The 21,837-nt window shown below is 34.0% G+C and overlaps 1 protein-coding gene across 4 annotated transcripts in view; it reads right to left on the reverse strand.

Annotated features, from left to right (window-relative positions):
* Positions 1 to 1,892: 1,892 nt before the first annotated feature.
* Positions 1,893 to 21,837, reverse strand: part of FHL5 (four and a half LIM domains 5) — a 65,073-nt gene continuing 45,128 nt past the window's right edge. For 3 of the 4 annotated variants that reach the window (XM_012549223.2, XM_031964501.1, XM_031964503.1), the window contains 4 exons: positions 18,094 to 18,268; positions 16,876 to 17,045; positions 11,428 to 11,614; positions 1,893 to 2,132 (listed from right to left, as the gene is read on the reverse strand). In XM_012549223.2, coding sequence (XP_012404677.1) covers positions 1,969 to 2,132; positions 11,428 to 11,614; positions 16,876 to 17,045; positions 18,094 to 18,268 — 696 coding nt within the window. In that variant the 3' untranslated portion in view covers positions 1,893 to 1,968. Of the gene's footprint in view, positions 2,133 to 10,832; positions 10,844 to 11,427; positions 11,615 to 16,875; positions 17,046 to 18,093; positions 18,269 to 21,837 lie in introns of all 4 variants that reach the window. The other variant, XM_031964502.1, reaches the window with a different exon arrangement.

Raw genomic sequence — 21,837 nt, forward strand, 5'->3', positions numbered from 1 at the left:
TATGGAAGATAAATTATATTTATTCTGTTTGCTCCTAGAAAAGACTTTTTTGGAGAAAGTGATTTCATCTCAAACATATAGAAAAACTTTAACAATTAGACCTGTCTTGAGAGAAAGTAGATTCTCCCAGAAGTCTTTAATCAAAACCTGGATGATCGCTTTGGCATATATTATAGAATGGATGCTCATTCAGGTATGAGTTGGGTTAGATAGTCTCAGAGGTGCCTTCCAAATTTGAGATTCTATTACTCTGTCTTTTATATATTCTCAAGCACAAATTCATAATGGCAAGACATTGGAGCCAACTTGCAATCAATATGCATCTTTTCTTTACCCTGTGAGTCATTTGTCACTGTAATTCCAAGAATTTCGGTGTATTAAAGATATTTAGTATTAAAGATATCATAGAGGTGGAAATATCTCAGGATTCTCTTAATGATTGATGTCATAAATGAAGAAATGGGAGGGGGCAGGAGAGGGTCTCTGGAAGCATCCCCAAAGGATGTGAGGAAGGAGAAAGAGAAAGGAAGCCAAGAGAATGAGAGATGGGGTCATCCTTAATCTAGATGTGCAAAGAAAAACATCTGTGTCCTTAAGCCCCACTGAATAAACTTTCTGATGGGGTTTGCATGACATCAAGATGGAAAACATCTAATAACTGTCATCATTTTGACTAGTATCATCCTTCCTTCTTTCTAACTCCTTTGCAAAAACTTCAGACACTCTTTGGTCCCCAGTTTAGTTACTGATCAGATCCTGAGACAGTGTATATATTTTCATGGTTCTTATAATGTAGTCAGATTCTGTTATAGCATTACCATTATATGTGCATTTTTTAAAATGCAAAACCCTCAACCTTTCCCTGACATTTCCTTTCCAAAAAAACACAACTAAAAGACAACGTTTATTTTAAATTTGTCTCTTTAGGGATAAGGATAATCCTGATAATCCTGGTGAAAGAGCAAGCTTTCATATTTCATGGTATCTGTAGTGTTTCTTTTTAAAACGTACATTTAAAAAACCTATGGAATATGTGGAAACTGTGATTAGATTGTACTAGAAGTGTGGGATATCTTTTGTACTTTAACAGTATACCTTAGCTTTAGGGGAGGAGATTTCAAAATTTTGTTTATAAGTAGGAATCAGCTTGTTTGGAAACAGTTTCGGCTCCTGAGTCAGTGTGTGTGAACAAGATTGAGAGACAGGTGATAAAAATCCAATCAGCCTTGCCTGATATTTTTTCTGCAACTCACAAAGAACCCAATTTTGTAGCATTAGTATATCTTTTTAACTAGTGGAAAATGATTTGTGTTAATTGTATATATATATATATATATATATATATATACACATAATTCCTTCTCTTTGAAGTTTTTGGATATACTTACTTGTGCATTATGATTATTTTGAGATTATTCTCATCTCAAAGAGTTAAGTCATTTAGGACTCCTAGATAGAAATTACACATTCAATTTCAGTAAAGTGAAACTGTCTTTAGGATCTAACAGTAGAGTGCAGTGTGATATAAGAAAAGGTATATTTTAGATGGAGGAGCTAGATAAGCTTTTTAAATGTTAAAATGGTTGCAAATAAAGTGTACAAGAGAACTATTCAGATAATTTTTCTCCCCTAAAACTTTTTTAGAAATTAACATCAGTATCTTGAATTCAAGATAGCTAGATGGCACGGTAGATAGAACATCAGGCCTGGAGTCAAATCCAGTCCCAGCTGAGGAACCCTGGGCAAATTAATCCTGTTTGCCTCAGTTTCCCCATATGTAAAGTGAGTTGGAAAAGGAAGTCACACTCCAGTACCTTTGCCAAGAAAACTTCAAATGGGGATTATGAAGAGTTAGATATGCCTGCAACTACTGAACAATAACAAGATCTTACTTTGACTTTGAGTGAGTTCTAAATTTAGTGAACGAGAAACCCTCAAGAAACACAAGTGAAAGGTAAGTTGCGCCACTCAGATCTCAGATTCTGTGTTGGAACCACATTCCCTGCAGAGAATGGCTTCCTGATGAGTCAGGAAGCCTTGGCCCACTAACGAGGCATTGCATTTTCCACATTTGAAGCAGTCGCTGTGCCATTGTCGTTCCTGGAATGAGATGTACTGGGGGCTTCCGAGAGCTAGGAAGGAATTTAGAAGAAAACACATTTTTTCACATGTAGGCAAGTAACATCAACCCACTATTATCTACTTTCAAGCCCCATAATCTGTTCTAGAGAAGGATTCCTGAATTCACCAACTGCATTTGCAGACCAAGTTCTTCCATTACACACAGAAAAAGCAAATAGAGAAACAGAAATGTAAACACCTTCCCTATCCCCATAAACTCAAACTCAAAAAAGAAAATGACATTGAAAAAAGGTAAGAAAAAATATAGTATATAATAAACATTGTCATTGAATCACAATGAAAATAAATCTATGTCTTTAGTGAACTGATGCAGAATAAAGCAAGCAAAACCAAGAAAGTAATATATTAAATGATTTCAGCAATGCAAATAGCAAAACATAATAATTCTACAGCATTCTAATCATGAAGTTTGTCTGTAGAAGGGTCATAGAAGAGTGAGCATTATGGTACCATATGGTACAGGTTGGGTGGGGGAAATGCACTGGTTCTGGACTGAGGATCTGGATTTGAACCTAACCCCCCTGATATTATTTCTGTGGTGATGGGCCAGTAAGTTAACATCCCTGAGCCTCAGCATTCTTAACTGTGAAAAGTTTGGACCAGAGGGTCTTTGAAGTCCCTCTCCGCTCTAAATCTGTGATTCTATCCCATTCTATCACTGGAGAAGTGAAGAGCTATAAGGAACATTGCATTGTGTGATATATTGGCTGGTTTTCCTTCATTGCTTTTTTCTATTCTATCTAATATATTCTCCTACAAGGGAAAGCTCACTGATTAGGGGAGGAACAAAGAATATATTTAGAAATCCAAGTGATGTAAAAACAAAAGATACCAATAAAAAAAATTTGTCTTTTAAAAAGATCTATATTTCCTGATATTCCATGCTTCCATATGTTTTTCCTGCACAATGGCACCTTTACTATATGCCTGATACCAAGTTGTTTTGGGGGCATGATTAGTGAGGCCTGCTAAGCAGGTGACCTTAGAGGTATGCTACCTAAACCCTCCTTTCCAGTGAGTGATTGTCCCACTATCTCAACTTCAAGTTCATAAGACATGGAATTAGGATATAAGGTATACACAGTCACATTTCCACATGATCCTCCCCCTTTTCCCAGTCTTGTCAAGGAATGTTGAATTTAGTTGTGCTCATCAAGGGTGTTTGGCAATGACTTAGTGAGATTATGGGGACTTTAAAAAAGGAGCCAAGGACATGGATTTTTATGGGAAAAAATCTTATCTCCATATTGTGATCTATGTGGTCTTTCATTGGTATTTCACCGAATGATGAATATTAAATATTATATTCAGAGGATAATAGATTAAGAGTAGAAGCTACCTTAGAAATCATCTAGGTGAATGGTGGTATCATCAAAAGGAATGGGGAAATTAGGAAGAAGGGAGCCTTTTTATAGGAAAGAATGAATTTTGGAGATGTTGAATTCATCTTACAGATTGGCAAACTGAGGCCCAATTCTAAGAATTATAAAAGGAACCTTGGAAATCACTTAGTTCTACTCATATTCCTCAATAACATCCCCACAAATGATCATCCAACTTCTGCATGAAGAGTTGTTATGGCATTTTGTTTTCCTTCCATTGAACTTCATGAGGCATTTTTGTGTTTAGGAGCAGAGATAGCCGAGTGTTGCCAAACATACCAGTTGAGATACTTAAATCCTTGTAGTAATCTCTTCCATCTTTTTATAAGTGAAGAAAAAGAAACTCTCTTAAGAGTTACTGGGCACTTTGCTTTAGGAATAATTATTATTATTTGTCTTTTCACAAAGAGGACTAATAACATCAGGAAAGTGTTATCTTGACTTGTAAGTGAAATTGGATTTACTTCCAAAGTTACTATCCTCACTCTTCCTGGACAAGACATAGATTAGGACCACTGGAAATGGGCCTAGATGCAGTGGGAGACATTAGTCTTTTTAAGCTAGGGTCTTAGGTTTCAGTTTGTCTGAGACAACATTATTCAGTGATTAAATCTAGATAAAAAATGAGGCAAAGAATGGCCTCTTTTACATACTCCCCCCAAAAAAGAGAGAGAGAGAGAGAAAAGGTAAGTCTGGGAAGGGAAGACCTTCATCGTTTCAGGCCAGAACTGAAATACTTATTTTGCTTTCCTTTATTCCATATGAACTTTTTCATATTTCCATATTTCTCATTTGTAAGAATATTGCACATTACTCTTTTTGGAAGAATACTACACAGAAGGGTTATAGGACTTGATTCATTGTTGGGGTCTACCATTCACTAGCTGTGTGACTTGAAGTGGGTTGATGTCCCTTCTTTGTGCCTCAATTTCCTCAAATGTCTAATGAGGAGTCAGGGAATAAACTAGGTGATTGCTAATGTTCCTATCAGCTCAAATATTTTATGATTCCATGAAATATCTACATGCCTATTGGGCATGTGGAACTAGATGTCTATTATACATCTTAAACTCAAAATGTCCAAATCTAGATTCTTTATCTTCCTTCTCCCAAACTTTCCTCCTTCCCAACTCCCTATTACTGTGAATAGTACTATCATCCTTCCCAGTCACCCAATCCCCAAATCTAGGTGCCAGTGTTAACATTTTTGCTTCCCATAACTTTTTTAAAGCATGATGGTGCATATTTGCATTATAGGAGATTTATTTCCAACACATTTATTTCTAGTCTTTTTTTTTGTTGTTGACAAGCATTTTACATTTTAGAGAAAACTTATAACAAAATTTTCTCATCTTAAACTAGTTTTACAATCCTTTGCATCATATTTCAATCATGTCTAACTCTTCCTAACCCCATTTGAAAGTTTTTTCTCAGTAAACATACTAGATTGGCTTGCTATTTCCTTCTCCAGCTCATTTTTATGGATGAGGAACTGAGGCAAATGGGGTTAAATAACTTAACCCAGGGTCAACTCAGCTAGTAAGTATCTGAGGCTAGATTTGAACTCCAGAAGAGGAGTCTTCCTAATTCCTAATTCCAATTCTTTACACTGTACCACCTACCTATGAAATTGATGCTTATATATATATATATATATATATATATATATATATATAGAGAGAGAGAGAGAGAGAGAGAGAGAGAGAGAAAGAGAAATAGCAAAAATCCATGAAGCAAAGATAAATCAACTTTGTGCTGATTGGTTCAAATGAAGTTTTTAAAAAATCTCTTAAAAAACATTGAATTTTGCCCTAGTGTCCTAATTATATTCAAGTTATTCACAAACAGCTCATCATGCTCAATCTCTTCAGGGTTTCCATATGCAGGAGTATTTCTCAAGTTCATAAATATGCCTTATTCATGTAGCAGAGAGACATCAAGGTAGTTCATCTCAAATTAAATTTGAACATTAAAACAGAAGCAGCTGGTAGCAGTGATTTGAAATAGGCTTGACCTAACTTTTAAGAGAGTATCAAATCGCTCGGTTCTCAGATTTTCATTTACTCTCTGGCAGGAAGACTTCTTTATAGAAAATGAGATCATCTATTAACTGGATACCATAAGAGAAAGAGTTTCTCCTTGCATGACAGACAAGTCAGATTTCATTTGCGCAGAACACAATGCTATGACAATAGTGATTCCTTTTGAAGAGACCATAAGCTTTTGTCTTTCTATAGACTTATAGCATTGTCAGAACTGAACGGGATTAGAAATCACAGGTTTATAAGGCTCATAGATTTAGAGCTGGGAATCCAAATCTCTCACTTTATAGATGGAGAAACTGAGGCACTAAGAGATTAAGTGATTTATTTAAGGTTACATAAGGTAATAAGCACAAGAGAAAGGATTAGAACCCGGATGTCTTGTCAATGCTTTTCTCACTGTACCATTTTTCTGGACTTTCCTTACTCTAAAAATATATAAAATGGTGGTAGAACATTTTTTGATAAGGGAAAAAAATCAACTTTTATTTGAGTTTCTTTTGAAGTATAAAAAGCTCATAATTCTTTATACTACATCAATACTTTAAACTACTTAAGATTTTCAAGATGTGCTTCTTTATCCAGACAATCATATTTTATAACTAAATGACTTTTGTTTTCTTTTGCTTAATGTAAGATGAATTGATGATAAAATTTCTGTTAACTAGCTTAATCTCCCTTCTCTCTCTCTCTCTCTCATATTTGAAGGAAGATTGGGTTAAATGAGATGATCCCTGGGAATTGCTTCTAGAATAATTATTTTTATAGCACTTTTTGCTTGATATCAATGCTTAACCATGTGAGGGTAGTTAAATGTATTGTTCTTAAATTCTCCTTGATGGTCTTCTAGTTCCATCAAATTTCAGTTGTTTTAATGATGAAAAAAACGACTCAATGATTAGTGAACATGACTCAATGATTAGTGAACAGTCCCACTTAAACAATCTTAGCCTATGACTGTTTTAGAGTAAATCAGGAACTAATAGGTTTTTCAGTGTCCCCATTTGTACAGGCAAACACATGGAAGCTTTCTCATTATTTTTTAGTTATTTCATTCATTTCCAACTCTTCATGACTATTTGGAGTTTTCTTGGCATAGAAACTAGAGTGATTTGCCATTTCCTTCTCCAGCTCGCTTTATAGATGAGGAGACTGAGGCAAAAGGGTTATGTAACTTGGCCAGGGTCATAGCTAGTAAGTGGCTGAAGACATTTTTTAATTCACAAAGATGAATCTTCTTGACTCCAGGCCTGGCACTGTGTACACTGTACCCACATGGTGGAGTTGCCACGTGGAAGCTTAGGTATATGTCTATTTACTCTTTATGTACAAGGTGGAGTTCCCCTCTAAGGTAGATTGATGCTACAATGGTAGAATTATAGGAGACAAAGTGCAGAGTAAGTTAGTAGTTAGAACTTTCAGAATATCTTTAAAATTCCATAATATGTTCTTTTAGCTTTCTGGATTCTTGGTCAGTTCAAACAATTTGTTAAACATACAAAACTGTTAATTCTGGAATATCCCTAGGCTTTGGAGATTCCATTTTTAAAATTTCATTGAATAAACATTGAAAAATGTTGCAAAACCCATCAGGGAACAACTCTGATCTTGGGTTCACACTTAAAGACCTTTCCCAAGGATTTCAATAGATACAGAATATATTGACCCAGAGGGCAACAAGATATGAATTACAGTGTATAACATTGAGAATGTATTACCTGAATTTTGCTAAGGGCAGGCAGAATGTTTATTTCAAAATAGGGCAAAACAGAAAAGACACACACACACACATATATATATGTATATAATGTATAATATATATATATATTATACATCTATATATAACACAATATATATATATATATTATATACACATTATGTTTTATTTTATATATTATCTACTATATGAATCTGTGTATATACTTATATATACATACATTCTACTTTCACATACAGAGACATACAACATGGATAGCTAATTTTAAAAAAAGACTAAAGTTAAAATGAACATGATTTAACATTTATTTGATGTATTAGCTAATTCAGGCTTCCAACCCAACAACATGAAGATGGTTTCTCATTTTATAGTATGTAAAAATAAAAAAGATATAGGGCTGGACTAAATCCTTTTTTGACAATAATAAACTTTGAAAGTTGCTTTTCAAAAAAAATCCCAAAGATCACCTTGACTGACAGTGAGGCATAATGGTTAAAATGAGGCATAGTGAGTTAGGATAGCCTCAGTTCAAGGTCTGATGTTGACAGACATATATAGCATTAGCTGTGTTGACTTTGACAAAATCACTTAACCTCTTAGTGCTTTAGCCAGTTCTTAAGATTATAAGTTACAGCTCAGTTGATATAAGTTGGGAGAAAGTTTTTTTTTCTCCAGAGTTCTTCTCAACCATTGCTGTTTTCTGTGGCAAATAACCTGGCTGAGAAAACTGATAGACACGTCTTAGAGCTCATACAAAAATCATAGAAGCATATGTTCCTCTCCTCTCTTTTTTGTGCTCTCTGTCTCTCTCTCCCCTCTCTGCCTCTGCTTCTCTCTCACTATCATACACACTCATTTCCCCCTTTTTACTTAAAAAAAATGCTATAAGTGAGTGGAGAATATAAAAATCCAGTTATTTGAACACAGATTTTTTGGATTCCAAGTAATTGACTATTTTTTATCAATTCTGCATATTATTTTTTTCAGTAGTCTAAAGACTCTGGCATTTGCCACTTGTTACAGAATTCTTTGTCAATTTGCCAATATCCAGGGAAAATAACTTATGTTTTAAATAATATACATATAGATGTATATGCATCATAGACATATATGTGAACATATGCATATATTATGTCCAAATATCTGTGTGAATATATAACCTTTTAAAAATATGTCTGCAATGGTGACTCTCCTTTAATATGTGAATTGGTTGTGTTATTTAATGTGTCTCCTATACACACCCAAGATCAAGCTCTTTGTAACCTGGATTCTATATGTATATTTTCAAACTTTTCAGACAGATGATGATTGAACTATCATACTTTGGCTCTCAATTCATATGTGCTTCTTCTATGTAAAACTTTTTTTTGTATTAGAACATTACCATACAACAGAATAAACAGGTGCCCAGTTATTTTGTTTAACGGTGGTTATAATGTGGCTCCAGGGTCACCTTGCTGTAATTACCACTAATTCAGATAGAATAAAAAGTCAAACATCTGGTATTTAATTTGTATCATTTCAAACATCTGTATATTTAGGAATAGATGGAAAATATTTGACTGATATTTTTTCTTAACTAGATGTCTAAGGCTTGTTAAGCCATACCAAGGCTAAGAATTTAAATAAATAAATAAAGTACATGTCTTGGGACCAATTTAGTGCTCCTAATTAGAAATCACAAGCAATCTAAGTGATTCTTCCTTTTACAGTTGGAAGGCACTAACAGTAGCTATTCTCCCCACCTTCCAAAATGTATAAAGTACAAAGTAAATTTACTGGTTAAGAAGGATTTCCCTGGTGGCAAGTAGTTAGAAGAGGTTTACCAAGCAGCTTGGGAAGACTTTTAGGCTTGCCTCTTTGCAGGCTTTAGCTTCCATCCAACTGTCCTCCAATTTTGAGGCTGGATGTTAGGTTTCTACTTTGAAGCCTGGGATGATTCAAACATATATGTAAAAGTAGCTTTCTCCCTCTCTTTTCCAGTCCAAAGAAGAGTGGTACTTTAGAATCATACATTCATAGATTTAGACCTAAAAGAGATCTTAGAATCTATCTGGTCCACTCCATTTTACATTCAAAACTGAATACCAGACAAGTTACATGGCCCTTCTTTCTTTTTCAGTGGGGGATGGTGGAATGTCTGCTTGGTATTTCCTAATACCCTTGAGATTGGAGATGGAGGGAAAAAATAGGAAAGTGTAGGGATTGTGATTCTTTAATCATGTCACCAAAACAGAGTGAAAAAAAATTGAGTATAATATACAAATATTAATCTTGGAAATGGTAGTAGGCTCCAGGAGCCTGTATAGAGAGGGAGTGGGGATAAAAATATGGTTCTACCACATTGCTAAATGTGTCCATAAATTGCTTCTAAGATGAGCTGTTGCTTTGTGTGTACCTGAACAGGTGTCTGGCAAGCTGTGGTTCTCCTGGTCTATGATTAACATTTCAGCAGGGTCTCTGAGGGAAAGGTAATGTTGATTTTATTCATGGAAATTTATTCATCATGGATCAATTTACAGTTTGTTTTATTTTCAGATCATTTTTATAGGTGTTTTGTTCCTTTAGTAGAACACTATCTTTTGGCTTTCTGGCCAATTCTTAATTAAAACTCATTTCAAGTGAACAGAGAGAAAATAGAATACCATACTTGTTAGCAGGATTTTAAATTCTGATTAATGAATGTCTGACCTGTGCAAACCACCTGATTACCATGTTGGGCTATTCATATCAATACTTGCATTTAATTAAACTCTTGCATTTTTGAAGGTCCTATAGGCCTAGTAGACAATCATTTTAGATTTTCATTTATAAATACTGCCTCTACTCAATCCTTCCAAATTTTGCTTATTCCATTCAATTCATTCATCCATTTATTCAGCAAGCATTAATTGCCTAACACTGTATTAACTGCTGGAATACAAAAGCAAAAAAAAAAAAAAAAGTAGTTCCCACCCTAGAGGAGTTTATCTTGTATTGGAAGAAAAAATACTTTATACATATAAGTAAATATGAAATACAAAATAAATACTATGATCTTAGTAAACAAAGGAATCAGATTAGGCTTCTTGTAGGATGGATATTTTAGCTGAGCTAGGGTAGTCTAAAAGAATTCTGGAAAGTAGTATGATAGAGCAGAAAATGCCCAGGTCTGGAATCAGAAGACTTGAATTCAAATTTTGCCACTGATACTTAATGTGTGAACTTGGGCAAGTAACTCAATCTTTCTAATTCAGATAAGCTTCCTTATCTATAGAATGAGGTGATTGACCTAAATGATCTAGAGATCTCTTTCAAGTATAAGATACAGGATAGATTGGATCCTTAGGACCTAATTCTAAAAGCCCACTTCATTTATGAAATCCACCCTAATATCTATAGGTCACACCTATTTTTACCCCTTTTTATAGCCCAAGCTTAGTACCACAGCACTAGACCTGAAGTTCAACTTTAATCTCAAATACTAGCTGTGTAACCCTGGACAAGTTACTTAACGTCTGTTTGCCTAAGTTTCCTCAAGTGTAAAATGGTGATAATAAGAGCACCTACCTCAGAGGTTTCTTGTGAGGTTCAAATGAGATATTTTGGGAAAAAAAAAAAAAAAAGAAAAGAAAAAAGTGCTTAGTACCTAGGTTCTATATAAATGTTTATTCCCTTCCCTGGCACATAATAAGCACTTATTAAAAGCTTATTGACGACTGCTGATTCCTTAACTGCCTTTCACTTCAATAGGTAACTACTATGGACAAAATACTGTGTTAGGTCCTGGGAAGAAAAAGATGAAATAGTCCTTGCCCGTCATGAAGCTTATATTCTGCTGTTCATTTTTCCCCAGCTAGTCTAAAAGGTTCTTTGTGGGGAAGGACCATATCTTTTTGCTGGGTGATTTGTTGTACTCAGTAAATACCTATTGAGGGCTAGATTGAAGTGCTACATATTGAATATTATTATTGAATAATTGAATATATTGAATGATGTTATTAGAATATTATTTTCTGATTGAATATATTGAATGATGTTATTAGAATATTATTTTCTGATGTATAAATAAGATTCAGTTAAATTTTTCTTTTGACTTCAACTCTCTAAAGTGAAATCATAGCTTGTCTGTGAAAGGGCTACAAAAAAGTATGAGGAAACTCACCAGTAATGGGTTTGGTGCAGCCTTCACATCTCTGGGCATAGAGGCTGGCAAAGCAATCTTGGCAATATGGATGATCATCTTTGGAAACGAAACTTTCTCCAAATAGCTGTTTATTGCATCCAGTACACAGAAAGCATTCCTTGTGCCAGGGCTCATCACGGTAAGTCATTCCTCCAGTAGTTATCACCTAGTTTAGGAAAACAAAACAAAATGAACATATTGAGCCCCTGTTGCTGCTCTGGGCAAATGGGTCATTCTAGTGCCTGCCTACAACATCATGAGAAACATGAAAGGCTTATGCCTTTCCCCTTTCTAACTCATCTCCACACTAAGTCAGGCAGCTGAATAGCCTATTGGGTAGTCTTGGACTTGAGAGTCAAAAAGCCATCATGTTTAATTGTTTCATTCATATTTTAGCTATGTTATTAAGCTGGACAGATTATTAAACTTCTTTCAGACTCAGTTTCCTCATCTATAATACGAAAGTAAAAATTACTACTTGCTTAAAAGGGTTGTTGAGAGGATTAAGTGAAGGTATATAAAATGCTTTGCAAATCTTTAAGCACTATAGAAATGCTAGTTATTGTTTATTATTATAATATACTATATAGCATTATAGTATATAGTAATTATATCAGTTTGTAAGAGGATATTGCCTTCCTTCAAAAGTCCAATCCCCTGGTGGCCTGTCCCTTGCCCTCAGCTATTATTTTCCCTTTCTAGAATGTAAGTTCTGGGGCAGGGATATAATGAAGGGGTGGAGAGTCAGGTCTTATAAATTCTGTAATATTCAATTAATGGGAAATCAGGGGAAGGATTTGTGCATTTGGAGTTTCTAAGGTGTGTTTACTAACTTAGGCACCCATTCTTGCAAGAATGTAAAATTAAGGCCTTTATTCCCCCCCTCCATCCCCCAAACTCCAAAGCATCTGAAGTCATGTGTTTTCCCCTAAAATTCAATTTAAATTTAGCAAAGCTTGGTTAAGAACCCACTATCTGCAACAAAGCAATTCATGATCTGGTAAGTAGGTTAAGGCCAAAGTGCAGTACACCCAAATAATCATAAGTTTTAATGTGACCTTTTTGTGAAGGCTTTAACAACTTTCTAAGATTATAAATTTGAAGGGCAGATACCTTTCTGCACTAGGAGCTGTCTGCATCAAGAAAATCATACTTTAGATATTTTTTTCTTAATGTGATAAATAGAGACTATTAAGCCGGTGCTTTGAAGTTGCCAAATCTGGAGTGAGCCCATTGCAAACCTTATATGATACATGGAGCAATATGACATCTTAGATTGCACCTGTGGATTTATGCAAATTAACTCTATAAGACCTCTGTAGAGGACATCTATTATACAATCAATCCATAGGTTGATTTCCCCTGGGTTTATTCTTCTGTAGAAAATTATTTCTGTTATGTTAATTATAAGATTATCTTTTTTTTCTTTTGGAATGTAAAGAAAGAGGAGGGTTGGATTTTTCTCTGATTTAAATAAAACAGTTTTAAAAAGCTGCTCAGCATAAGTAAATGGGATATTTTATGGTAAGAAATAAAGCAATTTAAAATAATTCTCACAGACTTCAAAAAAAGCTGTCTTTTTGGTGACAACCAAAGCAGAATTCAGAGTTTCTTTTAACCGTTCTATAAAATAACTAGTAAGCAAAGATTAATAGATTGAAAACTCAAATAAAAGTAACATTCCTATCAAATAAGAACCAGACACACACATTAGAGACTGTTTAATTAGGAATAAGAAACTCTCTTGCATTTAGAATTATTTGAATTGTATTCTGGCCCTTAGTGGGAGGTAAAGTGGTTTAAGATTAGGCCAAGGATTTCTACCTTCTCATTTCTCTAAGTTTTGCCCTGAATGATCTTGTGGCTTTTATTACAAGTCTCATCTTTGATAAAATAAATGTAATAAGGCTTTTACAACTCTGTAGATGAAGGATAATTAAGTGAGGGATCAGGGTATATATATATATATATATATATATATATATATATATATAATCACATACATATTTTAACTCAACTTTTGATTTCATTTTAATCCAAGAGATTTAAGATTCAGAATATTTTGGGTTTTTCAGAAAAATAAATTTCTACTTTCCAAAATAAAAACTTATGGCTAACACTGATAACAATAACAAACATTTTTTTAAAGTTCTAGATGTCAAAGACCTTTGCCTGCAAAACATTTTCTTAAGTTTGGCCTCATATTGGCCAGATACATATTTATTACTCAGTTTGCCTTAGAAAATATGTGAATTCTAAGTTCAAAGGAAGCCTTTTGGGAGTGGGTGGTGGTAGTGGGGGGGACCTGGCAAGGTTTACCCCTGTTTCTTATCCAATGTAAACATTTCAAAAATTCTTGATTATCCTAAAAAAAAGTCCTATATATAGCCATGAGGCCTCTGCTCTGCCAAAATGTAAGTTTTTTGCACTCAAGTCATACTTTTCCTTTGATTAAGCAGGGAAGCCCCCACCTCAGGCCCTCTTCAGCATGTAGACAAACTGTGCTGTGTGCTTAGTACTTTTCTATCATTCCCATGACTCTATCTATATCTTGGCCTAAGTACACAGGACATTTAGCTGAGGAATGTCAAATTTTTTTTTTCCTTTTAGACCACAAGTTCTTAACATTTTTTCATGTGTTAAAAACCTTTTTGGCAGGCTGATAAAGTCTAGGAAGCTCCTTTCAGAATAATAGTTTGTTGTTTATATTCATAATAGGAGGAAAAACTAAATTTCTATGAAAATTAATGAAAATAAAGGTGTAAATTTTTCCCCCAACTGAAGTCACAAACCTTCTGAAATTTATACATGGATACGAGGTATAGAACCTTGTCTCTGAAATAAAATTATACCTTGGACTTGAATGAATACTTTTAAACTATATATCAGTCTGTTATATCAGGAGCCCTATCTCTCAATGGGTGAAAAAGTTCTCTAAATCAGTGCCATGTTTCTCAAGTATTCCTATAGTTCACTCAGTCTAATTTCCTATTTATACGCATTCTAATGACCTTGATATGCCTTTTATTTATGGCTGTATTATCATTCATGTTGGGGAAATCTCATTGGTATCTCACCATAAGCAGTGTACATATGCTCTTACACTTTAATATTTGAAGGGCCAACAGGGGGAATCTCTCTACAGATGGAAATTGTTATCCTTCTGTAATGTAGTCAATTTAAGAATTTTTAAAAAAAAGTCTTTAAGAGCCAAAAAGTACATTTCTCTACAACTAATCTTAATTTGAATCTCTTTAAAATTTAGTTAGACTGATCTTTGGCTGACAGACATATGGGTCCATTACTAAGCTCATAATTGAAGCCTTTTTAGCATGATGTTGTTCAGTCATACTGGACTCTGTGGCTCACCATTTGGGGTTTTCTTGGCAAGATACCAGAATAGTTTGCCATTTCCTTTTCCAGTTTTTTTTTTTTTTTTACAGATGAGGAAACTGAGGCAAACAGGATTAAGTGACTTGTCCAAGTTCACACAGTTCTTAGATATCAGAAGGTGGATTTAAACTCAGTTCTTTTGGGTCTACTGTTTTATCCCACTGTACAACCTAGCTGCCCCATTCCAGCATAGAAGGATTTTGACTGAATTCGTGTCCTTCTGGCAGATTCTTCAAGAGCTCTACATGACACCTCCATGTTACGAGTCATAAGGGGAGGATATTAATGAAGAAATAATTAGACATAGATATATAGACTCTATCAGTAAGATTTTATCAGATATGGGCAGCTAGGTGGTACAGTGATAGAGCACTGGTCTTGGAGTCAGGAGGACCTGAGTTCAAATCTAGCCTCAGATACTTGATATTTAGTAGTTTTGTCACCCCAGGCAAGTCATTTAACAACTATTGCCTTGCCAAAAAATAAATGTTTTTTTTTTTAAAAGAATTATCAAGTTGAGTTTGTGATGTTATAAAATTAAAGAGAATGAAACAATTCCTTCTATAAAGAAGCATATATATATATATATATATATATATGTGTGTGTGTGTGTGTGTATACATATATATGTATATATACACATACATACATGTATACTATACATATTTATATACACTCATATATATGTGGGTATATATATGATGTTATGTCATGAGTATATGTTGTATGTATATATCATAAACACACACATATACATGTATGTATTTGTTTATAGGATGATACATAATGGATACTGAATATAATGAATGTATACTTTGAAGTCAGGACCACATGAGTTGAAGTCCATGCTCCAACATATTCTACATTTGTGCTACTCAGTAAATATGTAAGTTCCTAAGCATGAATATTCATAAAACATGGACTGGATGTTCCATTTCTATTCATGGTTTTTGTACCTTCTTTCTCTCAGTGACCCAGGCAACCATCTAAGGCTGTAAAGCTTCAGAAACTTTTCAGATATGCATTGATAGAGGAAATTTTATCACTATGAAATTTCATTCACTAGTGAAATCATAGGTCTTGGCCAATACATATTTTCAAATGTAGACATAGACATATGGTAGCTAGATGAGAGTGAGAACAAATAGAGGAGGAATCCATGTACATTTTGCCCTACTACATAAAATATTTTTTTTGAAAATCACTATCTTAAACCAGTGAGTTGCCATGTCTTATTCTTCTGTGCATAGTGTTTAGTATTGTATTCACAAATACTTCACAGGTTAAATGGAGGGTAAAGTATGGAGACCAGTTTCATTGAATTAAAACAGTAGACTTTTTTTTCACATAAAAAACTGGAGGAGAAAAAAAATGGAATTGAGGGAAGTTTATACTCTTCAAAATGGACTTTTTTTGGACGAAGAACTCAGGATACTACTAGGTCACATGATGCTTAGACCATCTCTGGGATTCTAAGCTCAAGACAAAGAAAATCCCCTTTTTGTGTGTTCTTCCTTCCTGCTGTCAAGACTAAAATTTTTCTAATGATCATTTAATTCCCTTGGGCTTAGTGCCCAGTGGCAAATAACTTGGAAATACAAAAGGTTTAAACCATGGAATCATTAGCATTGCCAGAGTATAATGTGAGGAGTCAAGCATCCTGTTTAAATTGGCTTCCTTCAACACTTTCTGATCCAAAGTCGTATTTCTTTGAATCGGTTACACTCAAAGGATCAAAATTTGTTTTCTAAGAACTATTCAGTATTCAAAATGCTTTTGGCTATCTCCTTGAAAACAGGAATTCATGTTTCACAGCAGTCAGTGGAACTGAATATCAAAAGTCCTAAGATGATTTGGGGAGGATGAAATAACCAATTTGTGTCCACTGTTACAGCAAGAGCATATTTTTCTGAAAAGGTTTGATTTTACAATCAAAAGTAGCCAATGACCTCATCTGTGCCCTTATACATATATAAATATAAAATCTGTAAGCTTACAAGATTCCATGTATTCCAATTTTTTAAAGGTAATTACCTTCTGGCAACCACTGCAGCGTGGAGCAAACTGCTTCTCAAAACAGGGCACACAGTAGTTTTTACTCTCTCTGGAGATTAAAGGGTCTGTTCCTATAGGTTTTTGGCAAGACTGACAAACGAAACAAGTTTCATGCCATACATTTCCCTTGAATTCCATTTTACGGGAGCCTGAAAATACAAAAATCAGAATATTCTAAAAACAGGTTAAGCAAGTCTATACCATCTTATCCAGCTATATATCAATTTATTAAAGAGTATTTTTTCAAGTTAGGGAGGAGTAGACTGGGAGAAGGATGGTGGATTATTTAAATTGGTACTGTTTCTTGAAAATATATTATTGTCTACCACCACTAAATACAATGTTTTTCTTGAAAACACTCTCCAAGTACTATATATACCATTGACATGGAAACATTACCCTTCAACAAGACATTAGTGGAATGAATGGTTTTCAAATAGTTTTCAAAGTCTAGATAAATTTGTGAATCTTAGACCTATTCCAAGGCTAAGGATACTCTGAATCCATCCCTGTCTTTTTGAGGATAAATCCCTGCTCTCCCACAAAATGTTCATGAGGTCAATGTCAGGAACATACTGTAGAACTGATTAGAACATTGACGTGCCCCCCAAAATCAATCATTTTCTGAGAGATCCAACAGGACATACTTTTTAATAAAGAGTATTGGAGCCTAAAGAGCATCACTAGCAGGATAAGAAAGGTTGTATATCTCTCTCAATGCAGGGATTAATCTTATAATTATGTTCATCCTGGCCTTTTGTCCTTATGAAAATGGACAGTATATGAAAGTCCCAAAACTTTGCTCCAAAAAACTGGAGATGAGCCAAATGAGACTAACTTTTTTCTAATCCCATTCACACTAGATAACTTGGCATATGGTCAGTTACTCCGGGGAGACGTCACATTTATCTTATTGCTGCTTTTTGAAGTCTTCCCATGACCCCAAAATTGGTTTTAGAGAGAAGCATGTGGTAAGGGAGCTTATTTATGTACCAAGAGGAGAGTGGTTTTCAGGTTGTTTTTTGGTTTTGTTTTAAATCAAGAAGCAACACAAGATGATCTTTGGAAAGATGCCTCACTTCAAATTAAGGGGTAATTCTTTGTCAGCTGCTCATCTATTCAAGTGCCTGAATTTAATTAAAAACTGTAATATGACAACACTTTTACTTAATGAGTGAAGAGTCCTTGTTATCTTACCAGGCAAAATGTTCTTCTTACATTGGAAGCACTTGGAGGAATACTCATTAGAATAACACTCAGTACACAGCAAGGTTTCATCCTTGGCAGCAAAAGGTTTTTCCACCAAAGAGTTATTACACTTGGCACAGTTGAAGCACTCTTCATGCCAATGTCGGTCTTTGTAGGAAAGATCCTTTGAGACAGTAAATAAATGTTAATTAAAAGAATTTGCTGCAAAATAGGCCATTTTATAAGACAAAAACCAAATACTCCCAGGACCTGGGTACCAGTAGGTTGTGCTGGTTGCTTGAGGGAAAATAGTGATTCTATTTATTTATAGGAAGAAGAAAACTATGGGTTTAATGAACCAAAAAGGGGCCAAAGCCTGAAGCCTTCTTGGTGGATCACCTAAAGGATGAGGCAAAATGAGCTGAAGTTTTGCTTGTTCTTCAAATTCATTACTACTTTGTTTTCAGCTAGGGAGGGAGTTACAGTGGACGGAGCACAGGACCTCAAGAATACCTGAATTCGATCCTACATCAAACACTTACTAGCTCCTATATCTGGGCAAATCCCTTAATCTCTCATTTTCCTCATCTGTAAAATAGGGATAATAATAGCACTCATTTCATAGAGTTGTGAGGATTCAAATGAATTAACATATATGAAGTCTTTATGCAAACTTTAAAATGCTATACAAATGTTAGTTTTATTATTATTAATTATTATTATCATCATTGAGAAATATTTTTCATAGAAAGTTGGGGCAAGTTCTAAAGAAGGGTGATAGTGGTATTAGTGCCTCCTCTGGATTGTGCCCTGCCCATTAATTGCTGCCAACAGGTAAATTAAGTTACGACAATATGGTTGCAATCATGATTAAAAGTTGGCCCTTAATGTCTAAGAACCATGAAGGAAATAGTGCATTGCTATTCAAATGAAAACATGAAGGAGCTATGATTTCAGCAAAGTCAGGAATTCCCAGTATGAGAATTGTGTCTGTAATGTGGATTAAAACCCATCTATGATTTATAGTAGGTAAATTTTGGGGAGATCAGACTCACATAATCTTTAGAGTTGGGAGGGACCTTACCAGTCACTTAGCCTAGCCTATACACGAAAGAAATTCCCATTCACAAGTTATCATATAGTTACTCTTTGAAGATTTCTAATTGAGCAAACTCATTATCTTCCAAATTAGCACATTTCACTTTTAGACATGAGTCAATTGTCATGAATATCATTTGAACCCATTTTTTCCCTGACTCTTGGCCCTATGTTTTACTTCCTATGCCTTGTTATTTCTATGCCAATATTATATTAAACTATTCCATATTTATTTATAGATACCCAAAATAAAGCAGATCATTCATTTTCTCTGAAAAATAGAAAGTTAAATAATGCAAAGGAAAATTTACCAAAATGTATAAAGTGTATCTTTTTTTCTTAGTTGATTGGTAAGAAATATTCTGTTACACAGACCTACAAGTTTACTTATTGACAATTACAATTGATTCTACTTTAATAACAAAGTAATCGTGGATCTATCCTTTTCTTTCCATGCTTTGTTACACTACCCTATGTCCAGGACCTCATTTCTGCTCTAAAGGACTATTTTGTTTCCTAATTGGTCACCCAGCTTAGTTTCTCTCCTTCTTGAAACCAGTCTTCACAACTGCTCCCAGATTAACTATTCAAATTTGATTGTGTCAGTCTCCTGCTAAAAATGCATCAAAGGCTCCCTATTTTCTGGTAAACAAAATCCAAATGCTTTTAAACCGGCATCCCAAGCATTCTGACACATTTTGATTATATGATCTTGGCCCTGTGTGACACAATTTCTTTGTGTCCCAGGAAACTCTAAGTTTATATAAATTGAAGTTCAGGGGCTAATTGCATTACTAGAAGGACTTTCTTTTTGTGAGCTTCATATAACAATTGAAGCAAGATATAGACAAGAAATAATTAAAAACCAAAGAAATTGTATTATGCTTTAAAGAGCCATTGACAATGAATTAATTTAAATAGTAAACACATTCAAAAAATGACATGTCTAAACATCTAACAGAAAAGCTAATTTTGCTTTAAAAGAAAGTAATAAAATAGTAACACAATTATAGTAGTAGAAGTTTAATATTTCTCTCAGAGATGGATAAATATGACAAAAGGTAAGTAAATATGAACATGTAACAAGCTAAGTAAAGAATTCTAAGCTAAAAGATTCAAGTTGGCTTTTGAATGTGAAATTTAAAGAATATACATTATAATAACAAATGCAAACATGAAGAAATGCTACATATTCTATTAGGTCATAATTTAATAAAAAAAAAATTAAAATAGTGAGCACAAGCAAAGGATATAGACCTAAGCAGAAAACTGATAAAATGAATAATGAGTATATATTATGCAGAATAGTGAGTGTGTCAAAGAACGCACTATATAAATAGATGATAATGATGAGGCAGAATTGCAAATTTCTGCATTTTCAGGTAGGCATTCCTTAATGGAAAAAATATTTTGCTATTCAACTTATCAATCTTTTTTCTGTTTTGTTAATGTATATTTTAAAATGATCCATGATCTGAATATATCATTGTAAAAGTTTGAAAAATAAACATAAGTAAATCTATAACAAGCACAAAAGGGGAAATCTTGAAAACTAGAGTAATAGTAGTTAAAATTTAAAACAAAATGATTAAGAACGGATAAAATGGTTATTTGAAATAATAAAATTATTAAACCTTTAGTAAATCTATGTAAAGGGAAGAGGGAAGAAAATCAAATTATCAGAACAAGTAGAAGAAGATCAAATAACAGAGAAGCAAACAAAAGAATGATCAGTAATGATTTTGTAGCAATATATAGCAAAACTGAGAATTTTAAAGAAAAAAGGATTATTTTTAAAAGATATTAAACACCAAAATTTCACTGCCTAAATAATCTTAGGGCAGCTAATTAGGGTTATATTCACCCATTTAAAAGTTGAAAGGGTTATTTCAGAAATCATCTAGTCCAATACTTCATTTTAAAGATGTGAAACCTGAAGCTCACCAAAGTAAAATAAATTATTTAAGATCATATAGGTAGGACCCATCACATATGGGATTTGAACCCAGATACTTTAACTTGAAAGGTAGTAACCCTCTAAGTTTCATTTTCCACAATTATAAAATAAAGGAACATACGACATCCCTTTTAACTTTACATCTATAATCCTAGGAGCTATATAAATATTGAAATATAGATTTCTTTCTAGTTACCAGAAGTAACATCCCCATAGAGGACATATGTGTATTGATTGTTTTTTTAGTAGATTTAGTAAAGATTAGTAGATTTAGTAGAGAAATATTAGATTGAATGAGATACAAAGAAGTTCTGTGATTTGACCAAGGTCATAAAACTCACTTCAGAAGTAGAATCTGAACATAGGTTTGACCCCAAACAGTATATTATGCCTGGACCATACCACCTTGCCACTTAATGTTTGCTAAACTGAATTGAATGTATCAATAAAATCACAGCTATCTTCAAACATAAAGTAATGTTTCAATATTCCCAAAAGATCTGTGATTTCATCTTTCCTTTTTTTTTTTTTCTTTTCCCTGAGGCAATTTGGGGTTAAGTAACTTGCCCAGGGTCACACAGCTAGGAAGTGTTAAGTGTCTGAGATTATGTTTGAACTCAGGTCCTCCTGATTTCAGGCTTGGTGCTCTCTTCACTGCACCACCTAGCTGTCCCAATCTGTGATTTCATCAATGGTAT

Source organism: Sarcophilus harrisii, chromosome 4, assembly GCF_902635505.1.
Source record: "Sarcophilus harrisii chromosome 4, mSarHar1.11, whole genome shotgun sequence".
NCBI lineage: Eukaryota > Metazoa > Chordata > Mammalia > Dasyuromorphia > Dasyuridae > Sarcophilus > Sarcophilus harrisii.